At 38.5% G+C, this 15,430-nt stretch overlaps 1 protein-coding gene across 4 annotated transcripts in view; it reads right to left on the bottom strand.

Annotated features, from left to right (window-relative positions):
- The window catches only part of LOC126373293 (echinoderm microtubule-associated protein-like 2), a 71,056-nt gene that overhangs the window by 17,102 nt on the left and 38,524 nt on the right, over positions 1–15,430 (bottom strand). For 2 of the 4 annotated variants that reach the window (XM_050019383.1, XM_050019384.1), the window contains exons 3-8: positions 9,622–9,807; positions 8,718–8,826; positions 7,335–7,475; positions 5,692–5,805; positions 4,895–4,966; positions 936–1,100 (exon numbers count right to left, since the gene is read on the bottom strand). In XM_050019383.1, coding sequence (XP_049875340.1) covers positions 936–1,100; positions 4,895–4,966; positions 5,692–5,805; positions 7,335–7,475; positions 8,718–8,826; positions 9,622–9,807 — 787 coding nt within the window. The remainder of the gene's footprint in view (positions 1–935; positions 1,101–4,894; positions 4,967–5,691; positions 5,806–7,334; positions 7,476–8,717; positions 8,827–9,621; positions 9,808–15,430) is intronic. The other 2 variants (XM_050019385.1, XM_050019386.1) reach the window with 2 other exon arrangements.

Below are 15,430 nucleotides of genomic sequence, written 5' to 3'. Positions count from 1 at the left end.
TTATACTCAAAAATAAAGATAAAAGATGCATTTGGCTGTTATGCATGGAATTATAAAGGGTAAACGTAGGCAAATCTGTACAGCACCGTCTATTTATTTTTTGGGGTACGTAGCCTGGAAAATTCGTAGTTTATTAGCAACTACTTGAAAAAAAAAGAGCGTAGATACTTCGTAGACCGGTAAGGATTAAAAAAAAATTAAACTTATGCGGTGGTGATAAATAGCCTTTGTCGATGCCTGTATAATAATATATTGAAATAACGATAAATAAAAAGTTGTACGGTTATAAACCATTACCTAACCCATAACTATTCCGTAGGTAATATCTAATCCAAACGACTGTAACACAATATATGACAATAGAAAATTTAAATCAATAATAATTACTAGAAATGTCTAGAAATGAGAAAGTAATAACCTAGGAATAACCAATTAGTATTAATGTTAATATGGTACGGCTAATCATATTTCACCCTGTCTGCGACCTTCGGAAGGTCATGGTGTGATCGATAGCAGCTCCACCTACTTAAATATGTAGCAACACATAGTCGCATCAATGAATCGTTTCACATCTTATTTCACAGGGACAGCCCGATTTTGATGTTTTATTTTTATTTTAAAGGTGTATTTTTAAAATAAGAAATATTTTAAGTCGGGTACTTGATCTTATTATATATTTTTTTCCAACAGTAAAGGTTTTTTTGTAATTCAGTACAGGGATGACTTCTCTTTAATATGCCTTTTAAACATTTTTTGTGTCCGTCCGTTCGTCTGTCAGACGGTTTCAAAGTTCTACCTTTAATGAGCTGCACCCAAAGAGCGACACTGACTGGGAATCCTTTGGATCAACATTGTTCAAATTGCATCACATTATCACATATGAAGTTGCCGAATTTCACTAAAAACAACAAAAAATAAACTTCCTTTCGGCTTACCTGTACCCATACATCCACTCTAGCTTGAGCTTGCTCTGCGGCGGCGGGGCGACCTTCGCAGGGTCCAAGGCTTCCTGGTCGGTCGGCCCGTAGAGGATAACTGGTCTTCCTCGAAGGTACATACGCATGGAGCCATCTTCCTCATTGTACTGGCAAGTGTGAGTACTGGAACCAATGGAGACGTGTGAAATGTTGGAACGATTTTAGTAGGTATTAATTTCATGACGTGATTTTGACTCACTTTTAAAATTGGTAGGTATATAAAGGAGTTAGGTAGGTACCTATAAAAACAAAAATAAAGCAAGAACACAAGGAGGCAGATACACGCCAGACATAATATTGAAGGCGTAAAATTATTTTTTGCATGCCGATTATGCTGGGAATAAAGAGAAAAATACATATAATTCTTTCAGCTGCTTATCATTCCTGGCATTTCGTAAAAGATTCAATACGATGGACCATTATAATGGAATGCCTGACGACGGTCATATCGGGATGGTGAATGATGGCTGCAAGTTGTCTTCTATAATTACTTAGTTGTATTGTTATAAATAACTTCAGAATGAAAGTAAGAGTTAAGTTAGTCAATGTGGAATTTTGTTAATATGCTGGATGGTATCTATGATGAATCTTTTAATAACAATTGCATAACATAGAAAAATGAATCTTAAGTTGGGTTAGTTATTGAAATATTTAGTTAAGTTTCCCGTTCGTATTTTGGAAAATAAACATATGAAAATAGATCGGGAGGCATTTATTTACTACAGCGCAGCATACAAATTATTTCCATACAAGAATAGATTGACATACAAATTAAAAAAAAAACATTCAGATGGTCAAAAAAGCGATCCGTAACGCACACATTATATTTATAAAAAAAAAACCACCTCCCAAGCAACTTACATCGGGGTGAATGACATTGTTACCGCCTTTTTATTGGCACTCTAAAATGCAGCTTCGGCCCACAGAAGAAAAAATAACCCACGCAGTAAGCTCCCAAATACGCGACTAGGCAGAATACGATCTAAAAGTAAAATAAATTATCCTTTTACGCCAAACATGTCCACTAATAGGCCATTATCTGCTAGCCGATAACAAAAAAATAAACTAATGAACACTATTATTTTCCAAACCATACCTTTCGTCCGACATGGCGCCAAAGTATGTAACCTAACTTTTTATTTTTTAAATCCCAGTAAGGTACAGGAACTCCGCACAGGGAGAGTCAGTGGCAAGAATTTTTAAAACTGGTTTCGCGAGACAACGACTCGCGCTATACAGCCGGCACTTGAGAAAAACATTGGCAGACTGCGTTAAGTAAGTACACACCGGACCGTGACCGAGTTTCAGAACATTGCCATTGAATTTAACGTTTTGTTCGCTTTTCGTTGCCGGTTTTCTTAGTATTTAGTTTTTGCAGCGTTTATAATTACGCAATGTAAATGCAATGTTTTGACTGTAACTTGAAGTTTTGCTTGAATATTCGTTCCTTGTTATTATGACTTAGGTATTCTGAGTCATCCTATATCTACCTAGCCACATCTTTCTAGTAGCATTTGATGTCAATGATGGCTAACGTTTAAAGTAGTCCATATAAGGAAAATTACCTTTTTTGTAGTTACTGTAATGATGATTGATGTTTAGCCGTGCTCGATGTAAAGAGGTCACAGTCAAGGTTGGTCAATATAGTCGGTTGGTCTTACGCGGTGTTAGGATAGTGCATTATTTTCCCATGTTTTTACTAAAATTTCTTTTCGAAAAACAAGTAAGTATTTTAATGCGCTGTTGGATAGAGGCGACTTTTAATCGTTTCAAAATATCCATATTTCCTCACTCTTATAAATAGTATGTAAGTACGAAAGGTCATCCGCTTTTAGCTTCAGCCGTGAATCCTGAAATGTTATATTATTATCTATTACGTATTGTAGTGCCTAAATAAGTAGAAAAGTACAAAATATTCAAATGACGGCTTAACAATATTTATTTCGGAAGCATCATACTCGTACATACACACATAGGTTCGTTCACTAGATACGTAATGAAGAACTGATATTTTATCGCCGATACTTGGTTAGATAAGGTAGATAGATATACGTACTAGGTAATATAATATATATTTATTTTTATAATACTATTATAACTAGCTGTGAATAGTTATACCTAGAATGCGTCGAAGCTATTATTCTAGAGTCTTGTAATATGGGGACTGGACTACCCTCATTGACCATGGGATATATCCCTTACTCCACACTCGACACATAAAGCAAAGCATAATAAGTTAATTAAACTTGGTGGTTAAAATCTCTGAAATACGACAACAATACTCTATCGAAGAATGGCACAATGAAAACAACAAAACGGCAACGAAAAAACTGTTGTCGCCATGAAAATCTTAAAAGCTCGATTTGTTCCAGCACCTTAGAGAAAATCTCGCTTCTCAATAGTTTTTCTACAGATGATGCGGTGTTTTTGTTTAGTTCATTATTTTTTTATTCTGAAATAACACCCAAAAATTGCCACCAACAGCTAAACTAATCTGGATTAGTCTCACAGTGCCCGCCTGTGGCTAGCCATGTCTCAAGATTAGCGTTTGTGTCACGCTTATTATGCCCAATCAGATGTGCCCGTAGGTGGCATGGTGGAATATTGCACAATAGGTAGGTACCTACCTACCACCCTTTTTTATTTCCTATTCGTGACAGTTTGTGTTGAATTGAGTAATTTTTAGATTTTCACCGTTGTGTCTGAATTGTTAAGTAATAGCTTAATGATTCAATCTGATATAAGTACGGAAAAAAATATTTATTTTTATTACACTCCTTAAAATCCGTGTATAGCTTGTTTATTTGTAGGTTTGTTTATAAAATATTATTTTTATTTTTTATAATAAAATATTATTTATAAGGATCTTGTTTGTATTGCCAAATACTAACAGACGTTACAAATTTTCCAAATGTAGATTTAAGAGTTTAAATACCTTAAGAATTCGCTGATGAATGATCATTATTTCGTCGTTAAGAGCGATTTGCTAAGGTACGTATGAATTTGTATGTATGTATTGTGTGTGTGGAAGATGCCCACATGCTGTCAACTGGATCTGAAGGTCAAGCAGATCATTTATCTAAGCTTGACAAGAATGTTCCATGTTTCCGTAATCTATAACAATACACACATTACCAACACGTACTGCAAAATGATGATATTTTTTTGATGTGAATATTTACTACTTAACGTTATTCTTATACATATGTAGGTATTAAGCAAAACCATCGAAGTAAAAGAAGTTACAAAAAGGGATACCCCATTAACGTTAACGTTAACGGACTAGTAGAAAAAACGTTTGAAAACTAAATCAACGTTCATTGTGTTATTGTCCCCATTTTTAGTACTTATCCTTAGATATATGGTTAATTTATAACGACGATAAACTAAATTAAACAAGTGCAAGAGCAGAAGCAGTGAAGGAGACACACCAAAACCCAAAAGCGAGGATGAAAGACCAATTCAAGAAACTAACGGCAAAATCGATTTACCACTGATTTTACCGGAATTTTCTCAATTTACTAACGACACCCTAAAGCGAAAATTCTCACCAAGTTTTGCTACAATCAAGTTACTTATAATAAAATTACGTTATACACTATTTTGTTGCGTTAGTGTACATTATAATATAATTTTCTTCATCAAAACCGCAATATTAAAACTAGCTTGTCTATTGCGAGGTTGTCGATAGTGATTATTTAAAAAGGCGCTTTATGGTTTTGACTATAAGACGACGATTTATATTCTGTTATCGATATCTGTTATAGATTATAATCATTATAATATTTTATCTTAAAGGTCTAAACATTTAGTGATACATCTGTGTCTTGATTGAAGCAAATAGCCAGAATATATTTCCAAACGTGAAGAAGCGGACCCCACCACCGTGACCTGAAAACCTTCAGAGTTTGACTTACCCATGTTTCAATATTGGCCCATTCTGTGACGGCTTAGAATATAAGTTTAGCAACGACTTTGTAGTTGTAAATCTAAAGAGAACGAACAAAACACAATTAGAATAAACGCACAAGAAAAGAGAAATGCAAAATATAAAGCTACATTAAGACTAGACAAGGGGACAATCTGTGTTTGTCAAGATGTCTTCAACGTTAAGAGTTCTTATATCATCTGATGAGAGTCTTTCTGCTTATATTTTGTCTCGAAATTCAACGTAATGACAATTGCACAGTGTCCGGTACAAATATTTCTAAATGTAAGCATCGAACTACTCCTGACTCTTCTAGACTGGTTTCTATGCTACCACTCTCAAAATTTCGATCTGTAATTTAAACAAAAATTCAAAAAGCCAATCAAGACACTTATTTTCTGCATGCATCCAGTCAAGAAAATGCTTAAGTTAAAACAAGCCCGACTTAGGACGATATGACTTATTTTTCTTTATAAAAATAGTAGCTAACTTGTCCAAGGGACCTTTACCATACTGAAATTAATATAAGAATACTTATTCAGCTGCTATTTACTGAATTTTTTACTCTATGAGCCATCAAGGGCATTTATTGACAGGTCAGAAACAACCCTGACACCTTGGTTGAGGTTTGTCAGACGACATTATAACTCATACGGAATAAAAATTCTTATTATATTTCTGTTTAGTAATACTTCCGCAAAACTCTCCATCAGATTGTCTATTCCAGCTAGTGAATGGCAAAGTCAATATTTCTGTCATAAATCTGGCTCCACTATCTCCACTAACCTGCTAGTGGGCAAGAGCCCCTGCGCGTTGAAGTCGCCGGTGGAGTTCCATCGCTTGGTGAGCTGGTTGCCGGGAGACGCGCTCTGGTTGCTGGACGTCGAGTTGTTACGGGATCTAGCACACACTGGTTGTACAGCTGGTGTAGCCTAGCTTATCGACTAATTCGTCTATCTGACAAACTCTATGCTTTGAAAGAAATCATCTCTAAGCATCGCTAAGGTCAGTGTAAGTTATAGCGACGCAACTGTGTTATGGGGATGGCAACGAATTCTTACGTTGCTAATTTCATAATCCTTGGGATATTATTAAGATGATTTTGACACCATTCCCATAGCAACATTACACACCGCGTCAGTAAAACCCAGTTACTAATGCAGTATAAAATGTGCAAAGTTCCATACTTATAAATAATGATTTAACTTTTAATCCTAATTCCGAATACTTCCTTCCCATGAAGAAAGGAATTATTGCGTAATTCCGATAACGTAGATAAATATAAAGACATCATCATCATCATATATATCTAATTAGCCAGTAGGTTAATGGCCTACACTTTAACCTAGCATCTAGAACATCTAGGTACTTAACCTCTCATCTGCCGAGATACCAGACACAATAGATTTTACATTGTGTCTGGTCGAGATCCGCGTTCCGGCAGATGAGAGGTTAAACAACATAAATTAGCACATTTAAAGGAAATAAACGACAAAGCAAAGACGAACACTACAGCGGAACGAAATTGAGAATATTATTCCTAACTCGAAATTGACAAAACATTTATCTGGTCTGCTAAAGTTTCTTAAACGTAGTCGTTACAATAATGGTAGTCTCTGCAACCTAAGGGTGGTATTAATAAACTAATCTCAGCTTCGGGATTTCCCAAGATGGTGTCAATGTGACAGTTCTTATATAAAAACAGGGGACTTGAAGGCAGTCTCAGCTGAGATTGGATTATTAATACCATCCTTAGATTGTATCGTCTTCCTGAATACCCAAATGTATCTTCTTTACCCCGCTTTGGCGTGTTAACAAACCTCGCTATTTTATTTTTGCTTAACTTTTGTGTTGGACATCGTATTTTTAATTAATAAGGTACGACTCATGGGTACGTGTCGCGGAGGCCCGTCTTCATTATAGGGGTGGTATTAATAAACTAATATCAGCTGAGACTGTCCTCAAGATCAAGCTCAAGTTTCTGTTTTTGTATGAAAACTGTCACATTGACATGATCTTGAAGGCAATGTCGCTAGGTGTCCCTAGGTGTGATATTATTTGAAAAGGGTATCTACACGGAAATTCGAATTTCGAAACGCGTCAAACTCTTTATGGTTTTTATCATTTCGGCTATAAGTACTTTCTTTTTGAGCGGGATGCATTTGCCAAACTCTTAAAAGTGTGATAGATTTCCTAGCGTATTTACAGGGTCCGCTTACCCATCCTGAAGATTTGATAGGTTCGGTTTCCATAGACTTACTGTCATAAACTCTTCAGTGCTAGGCACAGAATCCTTCTATAGTTCAAGTTACACATATTTTATCAGTCCAATCCGTCAGTTTGAGCAGACTGATGGAGATCCTGAGTAACTTGGTTTTATTATTGTTCTTGGAAGTAAGTGAGACAAGACAGGACCACACAATACTAACTCGGACCTATAGGCGGCTGCGGGCGCGTGGTGCGGCGCGGGGGTCGCGCGGGGCGAGGGGGAGGGCGCGGGGGACAGTGACGACGACGATGCGGGGGAGTCCGACTGCAGCGAGCCTGTGGACTGGTGCTGCGGCCCGCGTCTGCAACAGAAGAATACATCATTTAAAGATCTGTTCAGCCACTTGCTGATAACTACTGAAGTACTGACCATCTCTTTATTATACTTTCAGCTGCTTGTACCTGATTTGCCGTCAATGGCATTAACTACTCAGCCGGGCAAATGGGGGCTCTCACCCGGTACAAAATTAAGGACAACAGACCTGAGGGAGCCCAGTTGAGGCCGAAGTATCTACACTTCTCATTAAAAAAGATTTAAATTACATTTTTCAGTGGGTATTACAAAGTTTTTAATGTACCAACTTCAAAATTTAAATAAACTCGTGTTTTGATGAAAATGAATCAGTTGAATTGAATACAAAGACAGGCAGCCTCAAGTCGTACCCATAATCCCCATCAAAATTAATAGAGCGTTGTTGTGGCTCTGTATCATCATCTCCCTAGCGTTCTCCCGTCTAAAGAAGATTTAAAATCTAAAGAAGACAGATCCGGGCTTTTTACAATCCAACCCTCGAAGGGAAAATCAGCCCAATACAGGTTAGGTTACGTACCTCCGAAGCCTATTTCTCGGGGTTTCCTTAAGACTGTTGCGGGTCTGTATAACATAAACTGCCTATATACGTCCCACTGCTGGGCACAGGCCTCCCCTCAATCAACCGGAGGTCTGTATATTAATCAAAAAACAATTTAATATGGCTTCAATAAACAAGCCACAATATCAAGAACCGACCCAGCCCATTAAATTACAATTTGAGCTTCGGATAAACTTGCATCGAAATACCAGTCGCCGAGGAAGGTCGCCTACTATGAAAGTGGAAAGATGGCCCGCCGAACATGGTGCGAGGCCTCATTTGTGGCGTAACATTGGCCGTGTGCCGTGAAGTATCACGAGATGGAATTAAATTATTTTTGACGTTTGTTTGATCGATTCCCGATGGGGACATTGTTGAAAAATACTTTGAGACTGTTCTTTGTTTGGCTAGGATATTACCTGGTTGTCCGAAAAAGTTAGATGATTCCGTTTGGATTTGTATTATATTCTATTTACTTTTACGGGTTCCCAAATATTCCAAATGTAAATACTTACATAACTTTCGATCATTAACGTGCCCTCCGAAGCACGGAATCATCTAACTTTTTCGGACAATCCGGTGATTCAAGCCTGAAAAGTCCTTACCAAACAAAGGACAGTCTCACAAAGTGACTTCGACAATGTTCGCCATACGCAATAATAAAAAGTAGTAACATTTGCTTGATTCTATTACCTCTGTGGTAACGAAGATGCGCTGGATCCGTAGCTGGAGGTCCGCTTGGCAGTCTCCCGGTACGACGGCTGGCGGAGCCTCAGCTCGCGTGTGGGAGTGCCCTGTGTCCCTGAAAACGGAAGGAAAACAACTTTTACCCGTCAGCGGTGGTTCTTCTTCTATCGTGTGGGTTGAGGTGGATTACCAACCCCTTCAACCCTGGTTTCACTGTTACTATTGAGCTGCCAAAGACTCCTGACATGGCTCATGTAACGGCTACTAACTTACATCAGTAAGTAGTCACCGGGACCAACGGCTTAACGTGCCTTCCGAAGCACGGAACTGAATTTGGTTCCTGTTCACCGGCTTGCTTCTCAAAATGAGGAGCCAGTTCTAATCGTACCGGACTTGCACCATTGAGTTATTGTTATTAATTTATCTTAACAGTTTTCACTGATACATTTGGCTCGGCCACTATAGACAGCACCAGCTACTTATTACATTGATCTAACAGAAAGCTCGGCGAGGTGTGACTACTGCGACGGCTCACAAGCCCACGAGTATATCCCAATAGAGGTAGTCAGAGGTACATCCATCACAAGATGAACTAAGTACAGTCATGAGCAATATAATGTACCCACTTTAGGACTCTGTCGCACTAACATATTTGACATTTAGTGAGACTTACAGTTCAATTTGTTAAAAAAGTTAATGTGACATGGTACTAAAGTGTAGCATTAATATGCTCGTGACCGTACCTACACCTCACCGAGCACAGAGCACGAAGCTGAGCTTAAGCTTGGCCTTCTTTAAGTGTTCGTAAATAGTCCGAATAGAGTAGCGCTTGAATCGTAACTAGCTACCCTATATTGCAAGCGAATGCTTGCTAAAAGTGACTAAGCTACGTATAGATGTTTAAACATACCAGTATAAGCACCATTTCTCTGCTGCGCGGGTGCGGCGGGTCTGCCTTCCAAGGCATTCAGTCTTCGCAGGGCATCAGCGAGTGTGGACCGTAGACAGAGCAGTTCTTCCGCCTGCCTGGCGCACCGCACCTCTAGTTCTGCGACCCTGGCTGCTAGACCCGCTCCCTCGCCTTCTAGCATCTCATCTGGAACGGAGAAGGGAATTGGTTTATTTTAGAGCTAAAAATGTAGTTCGTAAATACAAAAAAGTAGGTGGAAGTAAACGGCGGTTATGTCGCCATTTTGTTGTGCCTACCTACTGCTGAGGAGCTCGGTGGCGCAGCGGTAAACGCGCTCGATCAGCGATTGTTGAAAACTTTCGCAAAGGCCGGTCATAGGATGGGTGACCACAAAAAAAAAAGTTTTCATCTCGAGCTCCTCCGTGCTTCGGAAGGCACGTTAAGCCGTTGGTCCCGGCTGCATTAGCAGTCGTTAATAACAACCAATCCGCGCGTGATGATGATGATGACTGCTGACACACTACTGTGTTTTAGATTACATCGGCCACTTTTGGTATTGGAAGCGTCAGTCTGGCCATTACAGGCGAGGTGGCTAGTGAGTATTTAGAAGAAATGAATGCATGGGATTAACTTTCTGGGAACTGAGATGCAGCCAAATTACTAAATTGTATTACAATAGTATTATATTTTTAAAACGTCTAAGGCCCTTTGCGGAGGCTTTTCTTGCAGCTCCTTTTCCCCGGCTGTATAGGTTGTGAGAAGCTGAAGTTGCAGTAGTTTTAGGCGGATGAAACTTTCGTCATGTAAAAAAATGACGATTTAAAGTGTAACTATTTTAACTGCTGAATAAAGATATTTTTGAATTTAAATTTGGTGGTATTTGCCAGACAGACCCCAGCCTGCGCGAGCCCCGCAACGGGCCTGACTTGCGGGGCTTGCAGCAACCGGATAAAGGCTAGGTCCCAGCTAGCTAAGAAGTGATTATTGTTCAATATGTTATGATTCTCTCAAAAACAAATAAAACATAAGTACTTCGATGTAAGCATACTTCCGAATTAGTTGCTAATGCAACTTAAGTTTCAACTTGATGACTAAAATGTCAACTAAACCTACAATCGCCAATGTTGAAACACATGGAGACAATATAAACGTTAGCATCCCGTGTTACGTCAATTGTTGGAAGCTAGTAAACATTATAGCCGGCCATACGGACTATGCAAACAATACAAGGCTCAACTCGGTAACAATGACCTACAAAACGAATACATCACTACCTATGTTATGGCTGCGAGTTTGATTACGTTCGCATTTTAAAAAATAGATTACCGCCCGTGAGTTCGGTTATCGCGGTAAGTACCTATACAGGCTCGTACAGCCCTACTCCAAGTTCATCCCTGGAAAGTATTCTCAGTCCGTCACTGAGTTTTAATCTACCACTGTGCCAATTTTGTTGTTTGAATTGTTGACAAAGTTCTAATAGTTTCCAAAATCATCCAAATCGGTAAGTAGCATTCTCCATTCCCAATTCAGCAGAGTTGTAAGTAAATCATCAACTTTCTAGCGTATTATCCTGTTTATATACCGGGGTTCGCTTACCTATCCTAAAGATATCAATAGGCCTTCCAACCTGACGCACGTAAAATAAGTTCCATAATAATGTTTACTTATTAAATTAGCCGATATGGTTACTTGTTTGAATATTGAGGCAAATGCTACATAAGACATTTGTAAAACAGCTGATGTTAAAGGGCTGACAATTCCATGCTGAGCGTTCACTTTCAGGTCAACAAAAATGGTTTGCGGATTCAGCGTATGTTGACACATCATTTCATTGTACGAAGAAACAATGGCTTCATATTCTATGCGCGTACAAGAATGTATACTTACTGAGTTTTGGCAACACCAAACACCTCTGATAAAATGATAAGTACCTACGTAACGTCGAATTTCCTATCCGATTCGGAAGGCACGTTAAACCGTTGGTCCCGGTTACTAGTTACTAATGTAAGTACGTATTCGTTACATGAGGCATGTCAGGGGCCTTTGGCAGCTCAATAATAACCCTGACACCAGGCTTGCTGAGTTTGGTAATCCACTTCACAACCCACACGATAGAAGAAGACGTCGCCTTATTGAAAAATCATATTCGGATGCTAGGTTCAATCGAGCAACAAAATGTCTCAATTTTCACCCGGAATGGAATTAATTGAAAATTGAAAGAAATAGAGGTTATGTTGAAGAAAATACAGAATGTGACTTTTCAAAAAGGCACTTACGCTATAGGTAAGGTGACGAAGGCGTAGAGCCCGTATCAGGAGGGTTGCATTGTTAGAGAGATATCCACATTTACAAGGTCTACACGAACCAGAAAACTGTTTTAAAGCGAATCGCACATTTCGGTTCCGGTATTTCAGGTGTTACAGCTGAAACAATAGCTGAAATTAGGGCCACGTTGTTTCTTAAATACACAGATAAAATTCTAATAGGTATATTATATACACAACATATAGAAAGGTAAAATAACAATTGACATAAGTTAACATATGTAAAGAGTCCTGCATTCTTGTATTATGCTAATGCTTTGCCACGTCACAGAGGCGATTTTGTATTCGCTGTGGGTGTGCGTTTGCGCAAGATATGCGACACTGCTTCAATATACTTGGTACTTGAAGGCAGTAAGGGAGCTTCATAAAATTGATAATATTTCAATTTTGAATTTAAACAACACAGTTACTTTATATACAAAAAAGAACAAAATATTCTTGTCGTCTCTACCATTTTTCAGTTACGGTGACTGCTGCTAATACGAGTTTTGTTGGTGGGACTTATGTTACAGAAGAAATAAATAAATAAGTAAATAATACACACAAACAACATATGATTACTATTGAACCGTTCGAAAAACGTATACCTGAGGAGTTAAAATGGCCACATCGAAGCAATTCACATTTGTTTGCATTGCACACTTACTTTTATATGCGCAAATGTGAAATTGCAACATTGCTTTGATGTGGCCATTTTAACCCTCCAGTTTTAATAGAAACATTCTTTTATACATTAACTGTGACATTGTAAATTCCAACGTTACTGTGAAGGGCACATTGCAACTTTGATATCTGATAGCGTGTCTTCTATTACTCAGTATTGGCTGTTTGCTATAAAATGATGAATCGTGAGAAGGTATCAAAATAATCGCTGATTTATTACTTGAGCGTGGGAATATTTTATTTGCTATGTTAAGTTTCTTTTGTTATTTTTATAAAGTGATATTTGAACACCGTTTTAGACGACAAGTCCACAAATTAGCCAATAATAACCCTGACACCATGTTTGCTGAGGTTGGTCATCTACCTCACACCCACACGATAGAAGAGGGAAGTCCACAAAATATTGACATGCTGAATATTCTTGTCTGTCACCACCTATACCATCATAGATAAACATTAAGCAGCAGTTCAAGGGCAGAATCTACATTGCGCGACTAAACACACGCACGACTGGGCAAAAACAACCAAAAACATGAAAATAAATGGCCAATCATATAATAAAACTTACGCCAAGCAGCGTAGACATCGTTCATGGTGTCTCCAGGGGAATCACTGGCCCTGGAACTTCTCGATTCTCTGTCATGAGTATCCATGATGCACCTCCTTCAATTCTTTACGAAGTACAATCCATATTTTCACTCAGGTTTTTGTTAGTTCTATGCGTCCATTCTGAACGTATTTTCACTGCACTTTGATTCAACAAAGGTCTTGTCGTTTGTACAAAGGTGTATACATAAAGCTAGCTTTATATAGGTTTTGTAGCGCTGCTCTACCTCATGATATAAATGTGTCATCAAACTTTTTTGATGGGGATAGTTTGTCCACTACAGGCCGTGCCGTAAAACTATTACCTATAGCTAGACAGTAAAGAACAGTTTATAAGTCTCGCGTCGCGACTGATATTAATTGTCCGACCAAGTAGTGAACGCTTTCCAACGCAAATATTTCACATGTGAAATAATAAATACTTTACAAAGTTTACTATATACTACATATATTATTATACGTTATACAGGATGTCGGTGACATCGTAACGAAAACTTTGAGGGATAATTCAGACCATGATTCTGAGTAGTTATCAAGTGGAATTTTCCCTCGCAAAAGTATGGAACTGGAAAAAAAAAAACACTAAAATTTTCATGACTTCGCCGATAGAAAATTCCACTTGATATTAACTCAGAATCATGGTCAGAAACATCCCCTCAGTATTCGTTACGATGTCACTATCACCCTGAATAATAGTGAGATTTATAGATTTAGCCTAGCTTTAGACCATTGCAAGACAAGACATTAGTTGATCTTCATAACATGCTATGATAATCAGCATCGAAAAGGGTAACTTTCTTTATTCGTGTTTGAAACTACTTATGGCAGCCGTGAGTTTGCGCATGTTGAAGTGCCATTAATTTTGATATTCCATGGGATAGCATTTTAAACGTATCAACACGCTTAATTACTTGCCAAGTTTAAACTGCGGAAGCCTGGCAAGTTTAAGTTTCACTGACATAGCCTGGCACCGTAATTATTAGCACATTACCAATAGTATTTTTACTGTTTTGCATAATGCTTCGGAACCTTGGCCGGATAAGGCTCTAGACAGACGGACCGCATTTCAACTGCAATCCGACTGCCAAATTGCAGTTCCGATGCAGTTTGAATGCAGTTGACACGACTGCAATAGAACTGCAAACCAAACGGGCAGTCCGATTGCAGTTCAATTGCAGTTGGCGTGCAGTCGTGCTGCACAGTTGGTTTGCAGTTCGACTGCAATAGCAGTCGTGTTAACTGCATTCAAACTGCAATTTGCGATTGGATTGCAGTTAAAATGCGGTCCGTCTATCTAGAGCCTAACTGGGTAACGCAGAGTGAATACAAAGAGCGCTTAACTATTTCAATGCTTATGGGTCTGATCCCATGCTTCTTTGCGAGTCGATGGCGATCGATACTAAATTTTTGCTGACCAATAATTGGCCACGCTCAAGGCATTGTCAGTGGCTTCGTTGTCGTTGTTCGTGGCTTTAATAGTGCAGGTGTTAGGGCACTTAGGACAGCGCAGCACATCCCATGCTGACATGAAAGAAGAGTATTAGAAACTTATCTTTTGTGTTTTCTTTTTACTCCATAAGAGATGAAGGACTTGCATCTCTCCGCGTCAAAGTTACATCCATCACAACATGAATATCACCAACGTGATAGGTGAGCCGTCTATAATGGCCGAGCCACATGCCTTAGTGAAAAGTGGGGCTTTAAAAATGCCACATCAAAGCAATTCATCTAAAAAATCAATATTGATATTTGACATTATTTTGCACTTACTTTATATGCGCAAATGTCAAGTTGCAATATTGATTTCTTAGTTGAGTTTTTAACCCCCTGCACGGGAGATAAATTAATAAGTTATTGGTGCAAGTCCGGTATGTGGAGCAAAAATCGCCAAACGGATAAAATGAGCCAAGTTCGATACCGTTTTATGAAGACATCTAGCTGCTCATCTGTACTATACTGTCGTGATAGTGATTAAAGTTTCTCCAGCCATTAGAAAAATTACTCTATGTTCATTTTCACGTAGAAGCCCATTATAAATCGCATCAAAACCACATTATGCAGCTAATGACGTTTGTACGTGTTTGTATATTATGGTTTAATGAACATGTACTGTACAGGGTGTTAGTGACATCGTAACGAATTCTGAGGGGGAAGATTCAGCTCATGAATCTGAGTTAATATTAAGTGGAATTTTCTATCGCAATTTTTTTTTGTTT

This window comes from Pectinophora gossypiella, chromosome 15 (genome assembly GCF_024362695.1).
Source record: "Pectinophora gossypiella chromosome 15, ilPecGoss1.1, whole genome shotgun sequence".
Taxonomy (NCBI): domain Eukaryota; kingdom Metazoa; phylum Arthropoda; class Insecta; order Lepidoptera; family Gelechiidae; genus Pectinophora; species Pectinophora gossypiella.
The sequence above is the reverse complement of the archived record's forward strand: the minus strand, read 5'-3'. Positions and strand labels throughout refer to the sequence as shown.